Raw genomic sequence first — 13,479 nt, forward strand, 5'->3', positions numbered from 1 at the left:
AAGCAGAGGCGGTAGCAAGAGCACAGGTGGAGAAGTTGCCAGGAGACAGAGGAACCTTCCTACGAGGAGTGGAAATCCCTGAAAGGACTCCCTCGGAAAAACAAGACCGTGTTCATTGTGATGTAACAGGGATCCATCTGAATCAAGAACAGGGTGCACCGCATTCCTGGCTGAAGAACCACAGGGGGTAGAACCCCTTCAAAAGACTGCACCAGAAAAGAGGCAAGGGCACAAGGGAGAGGGGAAAACTAGTTGTTCCTCAAACTAGTCATTGTTGGTGAACCTCTTCTGTTGTTTTCAGAGTCTCTCTTTTACTGGGTTCCCATGAAAGCTCAACCACCTCTTAGGAACATAGGAAATTGCCATATACTGAGTCAGACCATTGGTCTATCTAGCAAAGTATTGTCTTCACAGACTGGCAGCAGCTTCTCCAAGGATGCAGGCAGGAATCTCTCTGAGCCCTATCCTGGAGAAGCCACGGAGGGAACTTGAAACCTTCTGCTCTTCCCAGAGTGGCTCCATCCCCTGAGGGGAATATCTTGCAGTGCTCACACTGCAAGTCTCCCATTCAGATGCAACCAGGGCAGACCCTGCTTAGCTATGGGGACAAGTCATGCTTGCTACCACAAGACCAGGTCTCCTCTCCTTAATCTGGGATAAAGACTGTCAGGGCTGGTGGTTGTATGTAAGTGGTCAGTCATGCTTGCTACCACAAGACCAGCTCTCCTCTCCTTAGTCCTTGTGATGTGGAACTTCCCCCTTTGGTGGGGTGTGTGTGATGATATTACAGGTACTTTTTAAAAGGATGCCATGGCCAAAAGGGTGAGGGGATGAAAGAAGAGTGAATATTTAGAAGGGTGAATGGGGGGCGGAGTGGGGAAAAGAAAATTAGACATTATCCGGCCCAAGCTTACTACTTTCAAGTGCAGTTGATTTCAATGAAAGAGCACATCAGAATTAATGGTGTATATAAATGTGCTCAACTGTAGCTGGCTCATGCCCACTATAATCTAGGTACATCTGTGCCATTTCGTCTAGTTAACTTCGGTTGTATTACACACTCAATAAACCAAAACCACCTGAATGCCACTGACCTGAGGTACAACAGTGCCACCGGAAATGTAAAATGTAGAATACATGGATATTCCCATTATCAGAGTCCATGTAAAGACACCTCTGAAGCAAAATCTAAAGAATGCCTCACTAAAACCCAGTTTACAGAAACTGCAGTGAATAAGTGGGAATTAATAATGTATTGATGTTTTAATAAATAATAAAATGTGGAACTTTTCATTTTCCTAACAGCAGTAATCAAGCATTCTCATGGAGCAGCAGCTTGAGAGTGTTCTGAACAGAAGCAGAAGACAAATGCAGATCTGCTAATCTAGCTCCTATTACTTAGATGTGATAAATGGCTGCAGGCAGGGGCGTAGCAAGGTTGGAGTGGGCCCAGAGATCAGATTTTAAAATGCCCCCCCCCCGTCACTGCCTTTCTCTCCTAATACAAGAGGGGTGGGGAGGATGGGAAGAGGAGGGAAGAGAGAGAAAAAATATCATCCAAGATGCGATGGAGGAAAAGAAGAAAGAAGAAAGAAAAGAAAGAAGAAAGTCCATGGGATGGAGTGGGGCCCCTGGAACTCTTTAGAGCAGAGTCATGATAATGCTCAGCACAGTCCAATGCAATGACCAGTCTAGAGACCCTTTTGCATTTAGGCAACACAACAGCCATGTTCGTCATCATAATTACCACCCCCAGCCCACTTTTCTTACTGTACTTTTCTTACTTTCTTACTCTTAGTTTACTTCCTTGCTTTGGACACTTATCAAGCAGCACTTGGTGGAGGGGGCAGCAGCAGCACTTGGGGGAGAGCTAACCCTGTCTCTGGACTGAAGCCCACCAGGAGAGCTGGTCTTGTGGTCACAAACATTAATTGTCCTCTTTGCTAAGCAGTGCCTGGTATGTGTTTGGATGAGAGACCATGTGAGTACTGTAAGATATACCATTCAGGGGGTGGGGCTGCTCTGAGAACAGCTGTTGTTCCCAGGCTTGTTTCTGAGGAAAGTAACCCAGGAATGAAGGATTGACTAGGAAGAGGTCAAAAAAAGAACCATTTTAATTAATAACGAATGAAGCCTGGGCAGGCAGGTGGGGGAGTCATGTGATTTGTCTCTGGTGGGCCCCTTGAGGCGGCGGGCCCCCAGACAACTGTCTCCCCTTGCCCTATTACAGTTACGCCCCTGGCTGCAGGTTCCTGTAACATGCCCATGTACCACTTTCTCTTTCTACATTTTCATATTTATCATTCATTTCCAACACTTTTTAAATCCTGCCTTTCTGCAACAATATTCAAGGTGGCAAATATATAAAAATTAAAAGCAGTACATCAACCATTATCAACTCAAAACTAAGCTAAAACTACAAGTACAAATTAGTGCAAAAAGAGCAACAGTCAAAGAGCTGTTTTAAAAGGTAACGCCTAAAAATGCCCACTGGAAAATATAGGTCATAGCTGCCAACTGAAGACAGGTGGCCTTTCTTTTACAGGTCATTCCACTGTCTCAGTGCCATTACACAAAATACCCTGTACCTCCTGATAACACAGAACAAAGTCTAAGTCAGAATCATATAGATGGAGAAGATTCTTAATATAGTCTGAACCTAGGCCATTGAGGCTTTAGTGGTCAAAAGAAGCACTTTGACCAAGTCCTGTTAACTAGTGTAGGCAGTATATATTGGAGCATATTATATGTTCCAATTTACCAGCTCCAGTCAATATCCTATCAGCTGTATTGTGGACCAACTGAGGTTTCTGAACTGTGTTGAGAGGCCAATTTTAGAAGCATGAGTTGACTGAGGAAAAAAACAAACTATAGCAGATCTGAGGCAACATCCAGAGGAGGATACTAGACACGGTCTGCAATGGATTTGAATATATTCCATCCCATTTCCAGTCAGCTGAAGTGGAAGCAGAGTTCACCCTTGTCCAGTGCAGACTTCAAATACACAAGGGAACCCCTTTTACTCCATCTGCCACAGAATCTAAGGAGTACTGTTGAAGGAGATGAAGATTTGTAATGGCAGGAACCATGAATACAACATGTTGGCATGTGTAGTTCCACACTGAGGTAGGGATGTATGTCAAAAGATTAGAGCGTGCCCTTCTAGAGTGGACTTTGTGAGTGGAAAACCACTTTCTTGAAAGTGCAGCTACCGGGTTTTTTTGCACTTTCCTGAGCTTTTTGTCTAACTCTCAGCAATGTAGTGGTCCCTTCTCATGATTAAGAAATGTAGCTGATTAATTCGGCCACCTAGAGTCCTTCACACGTTTTATAATTTTAAAAATAGTGCAGCATTGTTTATAGAACAAAAGAGCTTACTTTGTATTGCTTACGAAGTATTACATACAAAACAAACACCACAAATCCATAAGAGAGAGTGTCATATATTTAAAGCCACTCAAAAATATTCCAGTTGAATAATGGAAACCCTCTTGAAGCTGTTTCAGGACAGTGGTGTTTTGCTACCTTACAGTGGCATATAGATATATTAAAAAACACAAGTTTTTCAATAGAGCATTTCACAGTATCTAATTCAGGGAAGTACCATGATTTACACATTTTCTTAACACACAAAACTGCAGTATCTTCCTTAATTTAGCAGTTATTTTATATATGTTAAATGTTAACAAAACACTTCACAAGTTTACCATGAATCTGCCCTTGCATCACCATAGTTTACACCAAGCACTGAGGGCTGATTTAGACATTCAAAGTAAATTTGCAGAAGAGCTACTTGTGGTTCTTTTCTAACACATGAAGCAGGGCTGGTATGGCATACTGTATTAAGAACACCGTTACAATTTACTTTCTCTTTTGCTACTTCCAGTCTGAATAGTCCAGGATGTCCAAAAGGGGACATTACGCTAATGAGACATCAATACCTTAAACACAGTAATAAATGGCAATTCTTATATTTAAATTAACTAGGATACTTCTGCTGAAATCATCATTCCAGTTAATACCACCTTTATTTATTAAAAGAACATGCTTCAACAGATATTATAAGCCAAGTAGACAATCGAAATTTAAGATTGGGTCTTCCATCTTCATTGTATGACATTTTCAGTTCTTCTTAATGATGTCTTTAATTAAAATACACTTTTCTTCAAAAGTCCATGCCAGTCTGCAGTTATGCTCTGAACACTGCAGTTTCCTCATCTAGTCAAAATGCATGTCATTAGTATATTGTCATTGTATATTACATCACCAAGTACATGTGTTACACCAGAAGTATACTGAACAACATTAATATACTAGAAAGACAATAAATTATTACTCCAGATATACAGTCTAATTCAGAGTGTTGTACGTGCTCCAAAACACAGATGGATCTTTTGTGGACATTGTGGCATCTGTTCCACATCTGGCATCTGTTTAATGGTGGGAGAACATCCATACATATCCATGCATAGGGATGCAGGGTTTAGCCCTCCTTTGTTAAACACAAAACGGTTTAACAAATTGTTGTGGGCAGGGGGAGCTCCATGCTCAGTGTTACTTCCTCATCCAGAAAAAGATTTCTTGACAGGGATAATGTCAAAATGGCATAAAGTTTATTGAGGAACAATAAACTATTGAGGAACACATCCCAGAACCTGCTACTATGTTATGACAAAAGCTTCAAGTTTATCAGTCTTATCTGAAAATGGTTAATTCTTACTTCACTTACCTAACAGCTTTTCTATCCTAACCTGCCTTGTTTTATGCCTTTAAAAGCTGGAACTCAACTGTGTCAACACCTCGAAGTGCACTTCTGATCTTAAAAACAACAACAAAAAACTGATGTTGCCAGTTCTGTCTAAGATATATAATGTATATATTATATAATTTACTACCATGATGATTTAGTGTGTCAATTTAACTTTTATTTTAATGACAGCAAAATCAGTAGAATTAATATGTGATTTTTAAAACAGTGGCTCAGCTCTGAAGACCCAACAAAATATCAATTGTAGAGATAAATTCAATAAAATACATTGTTTATAAAGCAGTTTCAGGCTAAACTGAGCAGTCTCCATAAAATGTAAATTAGAAAAAAATAATGGGGTATAAATCTAAAAATACTCAGAAACACAAACAAATATTGGCTAAAAGACTTGCTAGCTACTTTGCGCTTTCACTTGCTCTGCAGTGAACATTTTGCAAATCCATATTTGATTTAAGCAAATGTAGATAAGCATAATAAAGCAAGGTTAGCAATCTACATCAGTGACTCCAGTTCAGCTTCCTATCTTAGCCAAAAGCAAAGTGCACCAATATAGTTAAGAACAAATATCTCAGCTAAGTGTGACCGTGGAATGTTGCAGGGTTGGTTGAACATTAAATACTCAATTTTCAGAAGATTTAAATGATTTAGTAACATTTAAGAGGTAGAATTCATGTCAACACTGATAACTGAAAGAGTCGAAATATGCTAAACCTTCCATTAGTGTTCTGGGTTTAAATTTATTGATTAGTCCTTGAAGCCCACATTTCTAAGATTGAAGAAAAATAATAAAAATGATGATTATTACAATGACAGTATGTCCATTAGACAGGATAAATATATGAATATCCTGTTCTTCAGAATCCATATTCAGTAATTCAGGCTAGCCCACATTATGATAAATACTGTATACACTGGCGTATTTTTATTTATCCTAGTTGTGTAAAAGCCGGTACCAAGAAATGGGTGGTGTGCACCCAGGTACAGTATGAGAAAATCAGACACACCCCAACAGCAAATTGACACAGGAAGGCTTCAGAGCAAAGTTTCTCATGGTACCGATCTGCAATTTCTACTCTTGTGCAGACCCACTCTGACATTTAAACTAGTATGTTTAATTATGCAAACACCTAATCTATTTAATTACTTACTTGTCTGTTCGTTCTGTTCCTGTAAGTGCTCTCTCCGGAGAATGTGAAGAAGATCTCATTGTGGAACTAAGTGGGGATGAGGCACGTAGAGAAGAGGTAGAAAGACCATGCCGACGCATCTCTTGAATGGCACGTTCCCTATCAAGAAGAAAAATTCACATTTGTGAGGATTGGCACACATTTTCTTGCATTGAAAGCCAATTGCCTGTTGTGAAGTTTATTGTGTAGGAACCCCAAACGGTAGAACTGCAATTCTTAAGAAAAGGGAGAGAAAGCTTTAGGAATTGAAAGGGTTGTTTGAGAGTTTTTTAGGATTCCCTGTTGCCCCCTCCCACTCCTATATGGCAGCAGCTCCACTGTCTCAAACCCCATTATTTATTTATATCCCACACCTTTCATCCGGGGGGGGGGGGGGCATTTTTAAACAGTTAAATTTTGATAAAGTATTGCTCAGTGGAGCAGTTGAGCAAAAGGGAAAGTGCTTCATTCAGCTATCTGTTCTAAGCAAGGGAACTTCCAGGCATGAACAGAATGACTTCCCTAATTTTTTTTCATAGAGGGAGCAGATACCAGTATATATTTCTTTGCCTACTGCCTCAATATAAACGAGGAATCCAGAACACATGGAAATAATGTGTTTAAACATAATCCAGCCAAAGTCAAACACATTTATGTTTTCAGTACGAGTTTTGAACAATGGGACTCAAGAATATAACTTTGGCTGGATTTGGCTGCATCTTTTTGTTTTCTATAATGAAATATCTACATTTTCAAGATAATTTGTAAATTTTGCATACGTACAGCAGAAATCCCTTTTAAAAACAAACAACCAATTTGTATGGATTTCCACAAAAACAGGGAGAAAAGGAAGTAAAAATAATTAAACCTATTTAACAAGGAAAGAATGATCTCTTGAACCCCAGAAGAACCAGTATTGGGTGAAAAGAATAATTCTTAAAACAAGATTTTAATCCATTGTAATGTTAACTATTTTCTGTTGAACTATGTATAAAGTGCTTTTATAGTTTCTTTTAAATGCAGCAATCCAGACACATGGCACTTTTCTAAAGCAAATTCACTTACCGTTCAAATCGTTCTGTCGTCAGCTGTCTTTTTCCAATATCATAGTCAGCCTGCAGCTGCGCAAGTTTATTCCGGAGTATAGAAACTTCTCTATTAAGACTTGTTCTAAAAATATTGGCCACAAAGGAAAGTCTTAACAATTGCACATTTACAAATGGCATCTAACAGCAACTCTAAAAATAGCTGCAAGCAAGGCAAACACAAGAAGCAAGAAAAAAGTGTGTTCACCTGTAACTCTTGATCTAGAAGTGATTCGTTGTATTCATAATGAAATGGGTTCTGTGCCTGCACAGGGAGCTCAAGAGTAGACTAACTAGCTCCTCGAGACACCCACTCTGCCCTGCACATGCTTCGTGTTTTCGTTGTAAATGGTAGTTGGGGGCGTTACATCCTCAGTTTCTTGCAGACCTCCTGTTCCTGATGATCTGTCTTGTTACTGTTAAGTGACCTCTCTAATTAATTAATTAACTTATTGACTTACTGTTGCAGGGTTGGTCTGGGAGGGTCTTATGAATACAACAGATCACTTCCAGATCAAAAGTTACAGGTGAGCAACCTGTTTATCTGGATCGTGATCCATTGCATTCATAATGAAATGGGTGATTAGCCAGATTTTTCCATGGTGGTGGGCACAGTAGACCCTTAGCTTATGGCAACACTCTCTTTAACACGCTTCTCCCAAACTCAGCCTGCCTTGCTATTTGCAAGTCAATGGCATAATGCTTAATAAATGGCTGTTGAGATGACCATGTTGCTGCTGAGCAGATATCAGCCATTTGAATTCCTGACAAATGCGCAGCCGAGGAAGCATATGCCCTTGTTGAGTGTGCTCATATAGTGCGTGGAGGATCTAATCCCTGCTTTTTGTAGGCATGAACAATCAGCTACACTAACCAATGAGCTCTGTCTCAATATTACCAGACCCTTGTTCTTCCCCTTGTATGCTACAAATAGTTTTCTTCTCCTTCTTATTGCCCCTGTTCTCTCTAGATAATATAGGAGAGCCCGGCAGACATCCAGAGAATGTAGTGCCCTTTCTAAGGCTGTTTCCATTTTTTGGAAGAAGGTTGTAAGATAATTTCCTGCTTTAGATGGAATTCTAAAATAATCTTAGAGCGAAAGTTTGGATCTAGTCACATGACCACCGTGTGTGGGTATAACTGGGTGTACGGTATGTCCATTCTCAAAGCTGTCAGGTCACTCTCACGCTTAGCTGTGGTGATAGCGATTAGGAACGCTACTCTGAGTGTGACCATCCTCAAACTCGCAGTCTCCATTGGTTCGAATGGAGCCTCTGTTAATGATGACAAGATGAAAGATAAGCTCCACTGTTCCATAGGCTGCTTTATTGGTTGATATAGATGTTGAGTCCTTTCATGAATAGTTTACACTCCGGATGAGATAACACAGTTGTTCCATCCCACCCCTTGTGCCTAGAAGAAATGGCTACGAAATTGACCTTTATTGATACATTTGCTAATCTTCTCAGTTTTAACGAGGTCATGTATAGAAGCACCTGCTTCACCGTGGCTCTTAATGGGCGAAAATGCTGCCTCTGAGCATGGCTAGTGAACCGTTTCCACTTGCTGCTATAGTTGCACCGAGTAGACAGCCATCTATTATTCAGCAGTATTCTTTTAAAAATCCGACCTTCCACGCATTCAGCCATAGAGTTTTTACATCTGGATGCAGTACCTTTCCCTTCTCTTGCACCAGAAGGTCCGGGATAAGTGGGAACCTGTGGTAGTTCCCCTTCTTTGCTGCTGCTGACCAGAAGCCAATAGTCCAGAAATGGGTAGGCCACTAAACCCTGTGTTCATAAATAAGCTACTACCACAGTTATAACTTTTGTGAAGACACGCGGGGCCGTTGGCAGTCCAAAGGGCAAGGCTGCATATTGGGACACTGTACTTCCCACTGTAAATCCGAGGTACTTGCAGTGATTCTCCTGAATCCCTAGATGGAAGTAGGTGTCCCTCAGATCTAACATGCTGCCCACTCTTTCTTGCTCAGGAAGGGTAGAATTGCCTGCAACGTCGTCATTTTGAATTTTTGAGCCCAAACAAACCAATTGAGCCCCCGAAGATCCATGATTGCCCTGATTCCGTCATCCTGCTTTGGGATTTGGAAATAACGGGAATAGAACCCGGAAAACCTCCCTGTCCACTGCACAGGTACAGTTGCCTGCTTCTTGATAAGTATCTGCACCTCCCATTGAAGCTCTGAAGTGGCCTTGGTGCACTTTGGGCCCGATAATGGTGGTAGAGTTTTGAATTCTATCACATATCCAGTCTCGATTATTCTGAGTACCCACTGATCTGATGATATGTTTTGCCACGCCTGGGCATGGCTTGCCAACCATATGGTGCTGTTGGCAACTACAAAGCAGATGTTGGGTGCTTTGGCAATTGATTGTTGTTGTATGTGCAGTGGACTGTTGGATGATCAAAGATACTGCTTGGTATTGTCCTTGTTTGTACAGACATTCTGATTTTTATTTCTTTGTCCGAACCCTTTAACTCTTTGAAAGGGTCTATACTGATGTTTAAAATCCCTCCTATGTTGATAATTAAAGGGCCTCTGCCGACCATAAGTTCAGTTACGTGAGGCTGCTGTTGACACTGACGAGGAGGCCATAAATGTTTTAGCAGTATATTTTGATTTTTTTAGTGATTCCATTGTGGAATTTGTATTTTCATTGAAGAGTCCTTTGCCATCAAACACTAAGTTTTCCACTCACTCTCGTATATCTGGTTGAAATGCAGTGCACCTGAGCCAAGCGTAGTGATGCACAGTAACTGCAGTAACCATAGCTCTGGATTCTGTTTTAGCAAGGCATTTAAAAGCACTGAGCAGTTTCTGGAGTCACTGAAGTGGAGTCCTGAGGTAAAGTGTCCCACAAAAAATGGTTATACTGAGCCATACAGGTGGCATAATTTGCAATTCTGAGTGCCAGGCTAGATGTAGTATATATTTTCCTGCCTAACACATCTATCTTTCTCCCTTCTTTGTCAGATGGTGTTGTGTGCCAACAACCCCCTTTTGTAGCCAACACACAGTTGATTACCATAGAGTTCGGCACTGGGTGTCACAGCAGATATGCATTATCTTCTTCCTGCACTCTATATAAATTTTCTAGGCACTTTGATGTAGGTGTGGAGGTCAGGAGGACATCCCAGGCTGCCTTGGTGATAACTGGTATCATAGGAAGGGCTATTGGATGTGAGGATTTAGCTGCAGCCATCATATTATATACCGGATCCTTTAGCTCAGTCTCTGGCATCCTTAAGTCCATACCCAGAGCCTCAGCAATTTCCCTGATAAGAGCATGATAGGCCTTTAGCTCTTCCGACGGGGATGTGGACAATCTTGTAGGCACATTGGAGGGTGGGTCCAACTGGTGACTGGCGCTATCAGAATCTGACTCTGCCGATTCTAAGGAGTACCCCTCGGCCTCTGCTGATGATAGTGATTGCGGGACCGGAGGAGGAGTTGCTTTCCTCTTCCTTTTACCTGGTGCTTTTGCCAGTACCTTTGGCATCTGCAGTAACTCAGGGGAAGGTGCAGAAGGTTGCATGGTTCTAATGGCTGCATTTGACACACAGCAGAGACTGTGTGCACAGAAAAAGCCTCAGCAGCTTGTGAGCCAGTAAAACAAGCTGGTGAACAGGTTCCTGCTGCGCCTTCCAGCGGAAGTAATCAGCATAATCTTCTGGTAATGCGTGTCTAAACCCACAAGTGTTTGTCAGCTCTCTGTGAGCTGACTGAGTTTGTTGCAAATGGTGTCCCTGTGATATTGATCAGGGGACTTCCATGTCAGAGGCACAAAGGCCAAAGATGCACTAGAAGCCATTACTGGCACAGGAGTTGCTTTTGGCCTGGTTAAACCAGGTATGTTTTGTATTGGTGCCTGTTCAAACGTGTGTAATGGCGATAAAATACGGAGTGGTCTCGTTCCCTGAAGAGGAGATACTGATTGGATTCTTGGAGGTACTCCTGGAGCATTGTCAACTTCTTGATCCACGTCAAGGACAGTACTTAGAAAGCCTTGAAATGTCGACCCCGACGGTGTGCTAGATGTGGAGTCTAATAGTTCAAAGAGTGAATTTGCCTTGTCTTGATCCAGTGAGAATCCCTCATTCTGGTCATATTCTGTCACCATATGTCCCTTATATCTTTCCACCTGCATTGCTCCTTTGGGGAGTAGAAGGAGACTGCACTGGGGTTTGAGCTGGGAGAGGAGATGCCTTCTCGAGGTTGAAGAAGGCTTTGATGGCACATTCAGTGCTGATGCCGACGTTGATGCTGTTGTCAGTGTTGAGTCGTTGGCACTGTAGGCCGTCGATATCAATGCTGAACCCTTGGAAGCATAGGGTGTTGCCATCGATGTCTTCAGTATTGAGCCCTTCGGTGAGGATATCGATGTTGAGCCCTTCAGCATGGATATCGACATCGATTACTTCGGTATCGAACCCTTTGGTGTGGAACCTGATGTTGACAAGGACTTCTTTGACTCCGATGCTGAGCTACAATCTTGCAGCAGTGTCAGAGACAGAGTTCTGCTAGCCGCTTTACTGTGGAGCCTCTTTGGGGGCAGCGAAGCGCTCTCCTCCTCTGAGTCGTGTCTCCGCTTTTCTTCCTTATGCCTATGAGTCTTTGGCAATACTTTTGGCTTCTTGAAGAGAGGCTCTGATGCCACAGTTTTAGACTGCTCTGTCGCAGCTCCATGGGCGCTCGACATCAAGCTCGAGGTAATTCCCCTGCAAGGAATTGAGATAATTGACATTGAAGAGTGGCTTGGTCTTGGTATTGGTGCCACAGCGCCTCGTCATATAGCGCTGCTTGTAGGCAGAGCGCTCTATTTTTCAACGTTTGTTTAAAGAATGAGCAACAAATTTTACAAGTTGCTGTATTATGTTGCTCACAAAGACACAGGTGATCCATAGATGGCAACTTAGCGCGGCATCCCACATATCTCTTAAATGTCATTTTAATCTCCATATTTAGGCACGGATGGGCCAAACACCCACCATGTCCGTCCAAACTCCTCACCACGTCTTTCAAAGTCTGTTTTTATTCTTTGTAGTAAAATCGTAAAGCAAGGATAGTCAAAAGAAATCCTGAGGTCAATAGTCCGAAATTCAATCCTAAATTCTCTTTTTCTTATTTCAGTTAAACCAAGGAGCCAATACTGAGGTATAGATGCTTTGGCAGTCAAACAGAAACTGAAGATGTAACGCCCCCAACTGCTGTTTACAACGAAAGAACGAAGCACGTGCAGGACAGAGTGGGTGTCTCGAGGAGCTAGTCAGTCTACCTGCGAGATCCCTGAGCAGGCGCAGAACCCATTTCATTATGAATGAATGGATCACAATCCAGATCAATGTGCATGTGGTGTACATGCATGTATATACACAACTGCTTTGCAAAACAATAGGGATATAGGAAGCTGCCATATACTGAGTCAGACCATTGGTCCATTTAGCCCAGTATTGTCTAAACAGACTGGCAACAGCTTCTCCAAGGTTGCAGGCAGGAATCTCTCTCAGCCTTATCTTGGAAATGCCAGGGAGGGAACTTGGAACCTTCTGCTCTTTCTAGAGCGGCTCCATTCCCTGAGGGGAATATCTTGCAGTGATCACACATCTAGTCTCCCATTCATATTTCTTGAGATAAGAACAGTAGTACATCTGCTGGTCACCTCCAGACTTGACTACTGCAATGTGCTCTATGTGGGGCTGCCTTTGTACGTAGTCCAGAAACTGCAGTTAGTCCAGAATGTGGCAGCCAGGTTGGTCTCTAGGTCATCTCGGAGAGACCATATCACTCCTATCTTAAAAGATCTACACTGGCTGCCGATAAGTTTCTGGCCAAAGTACAAGGTTTTGGTTATAACCTATAAAGCCCTAAACAGCTTGGGCCCTGGGTATTTAAGCGAATGCCTTCTTTGCTATGAACCACACTGCCCATTGAGATCATCTGGAGAGGTTCATCTGCAGTTGCCACTGGCTCATCTGGTGGCTACTCAGGGACGGGCCTTCTCTATTGCTGCCCTGAGGCTTTGGAACATTCTTCCTGCTAAATTAAGAGCCTCCCCATCTCTTACAACTAAAAGGGCAGTCAAGACGCATTTGTTCACCCAGGCTTTTAATTAGATATTGTTTTAATTGTGTTTTAATAGATTTAACTTTTTAAATTTCAATTGTTGAAATATATTGATCTTTTTATTGGTTGTTTTTATTATCTTGTGAACCATCCAGAGAACTTGCATTTTGGGTGGTATAGAAATATGACAGATAAACAAACAAACCAGGGCAGACCCTGCTTAGCTATGGTACAAGTCATGCTTGCTATCACAAGACCAGCTCTCCTCCCTAGTACTGTTAAACTGCACAAAGTGTTCAGGGGAAATGCTTAAGAGTTCAGCCCAGTTAAATTGTCCATAGAATCTTAGTTAGTTGAATCTTAGAAGTACATTCA

The 13,479-nt window shown here is 41.9% G+C and overlaps 1 protein-coding gene across 5 annotated transcripts in view; it reads right to left on the reverse strand.

Annotated features, from left to right (window-relative positions):
• Window positions 1-2,096: 2,096 nt before the first annotated feature.
• CEP135 (centrosomal protein 135) overlaps window positions 2,097-13,479 on the reverse strand; it is a 110,835-nt gene continuing 99,452 nt past the window's right edge. For 4 of the 5 annotated variants that reach the window (XM_053255986.1, XM_053255989.1, XM_053255990.1 and 1 more), the window contains 4 exons: window positions 7,000-7,104; window positions 5,917-6,054; window positions 4,730-4,818; window positions 2,097-4,218 (listed from right to left, as the gene is read on the reverse strand). In XM_053255986.1, the coding sequence (XP_053111961.1) occupies window positions 4,770-4,818; window positions 5,917-6,054; window positions 7,000-7,104 (292 nt within the window). In that variant the 3' untranslated portion in view covers window positions 2,097-4,218; window positions 4,730-4,769. The remainder of the gene's footprint in view (window positions 4,219-4,729; window positions 4,819-5,916; window positions 6,055-6,999; window positions 7,105-13,479) is intronic. The other variant, XM_053255985.1, reaches the window with a different exon arrangement.

Source organism: Hemicordylus capensis, chromosome 5 (assembly GCF_027244095.1).
Source record: "Hemicordylus capensis ecotype Gifberg chromosome 5, rHemCap1.1.pri, whole genome shotgun sequence".
In the NCBI taxonomy this organism is placed as follows: Eukaryota; Metazoa; Chordata; class Lepidosauria; order Squamata; family Cordylidae; genus Hemicordylus; species Hemicordylus capensis.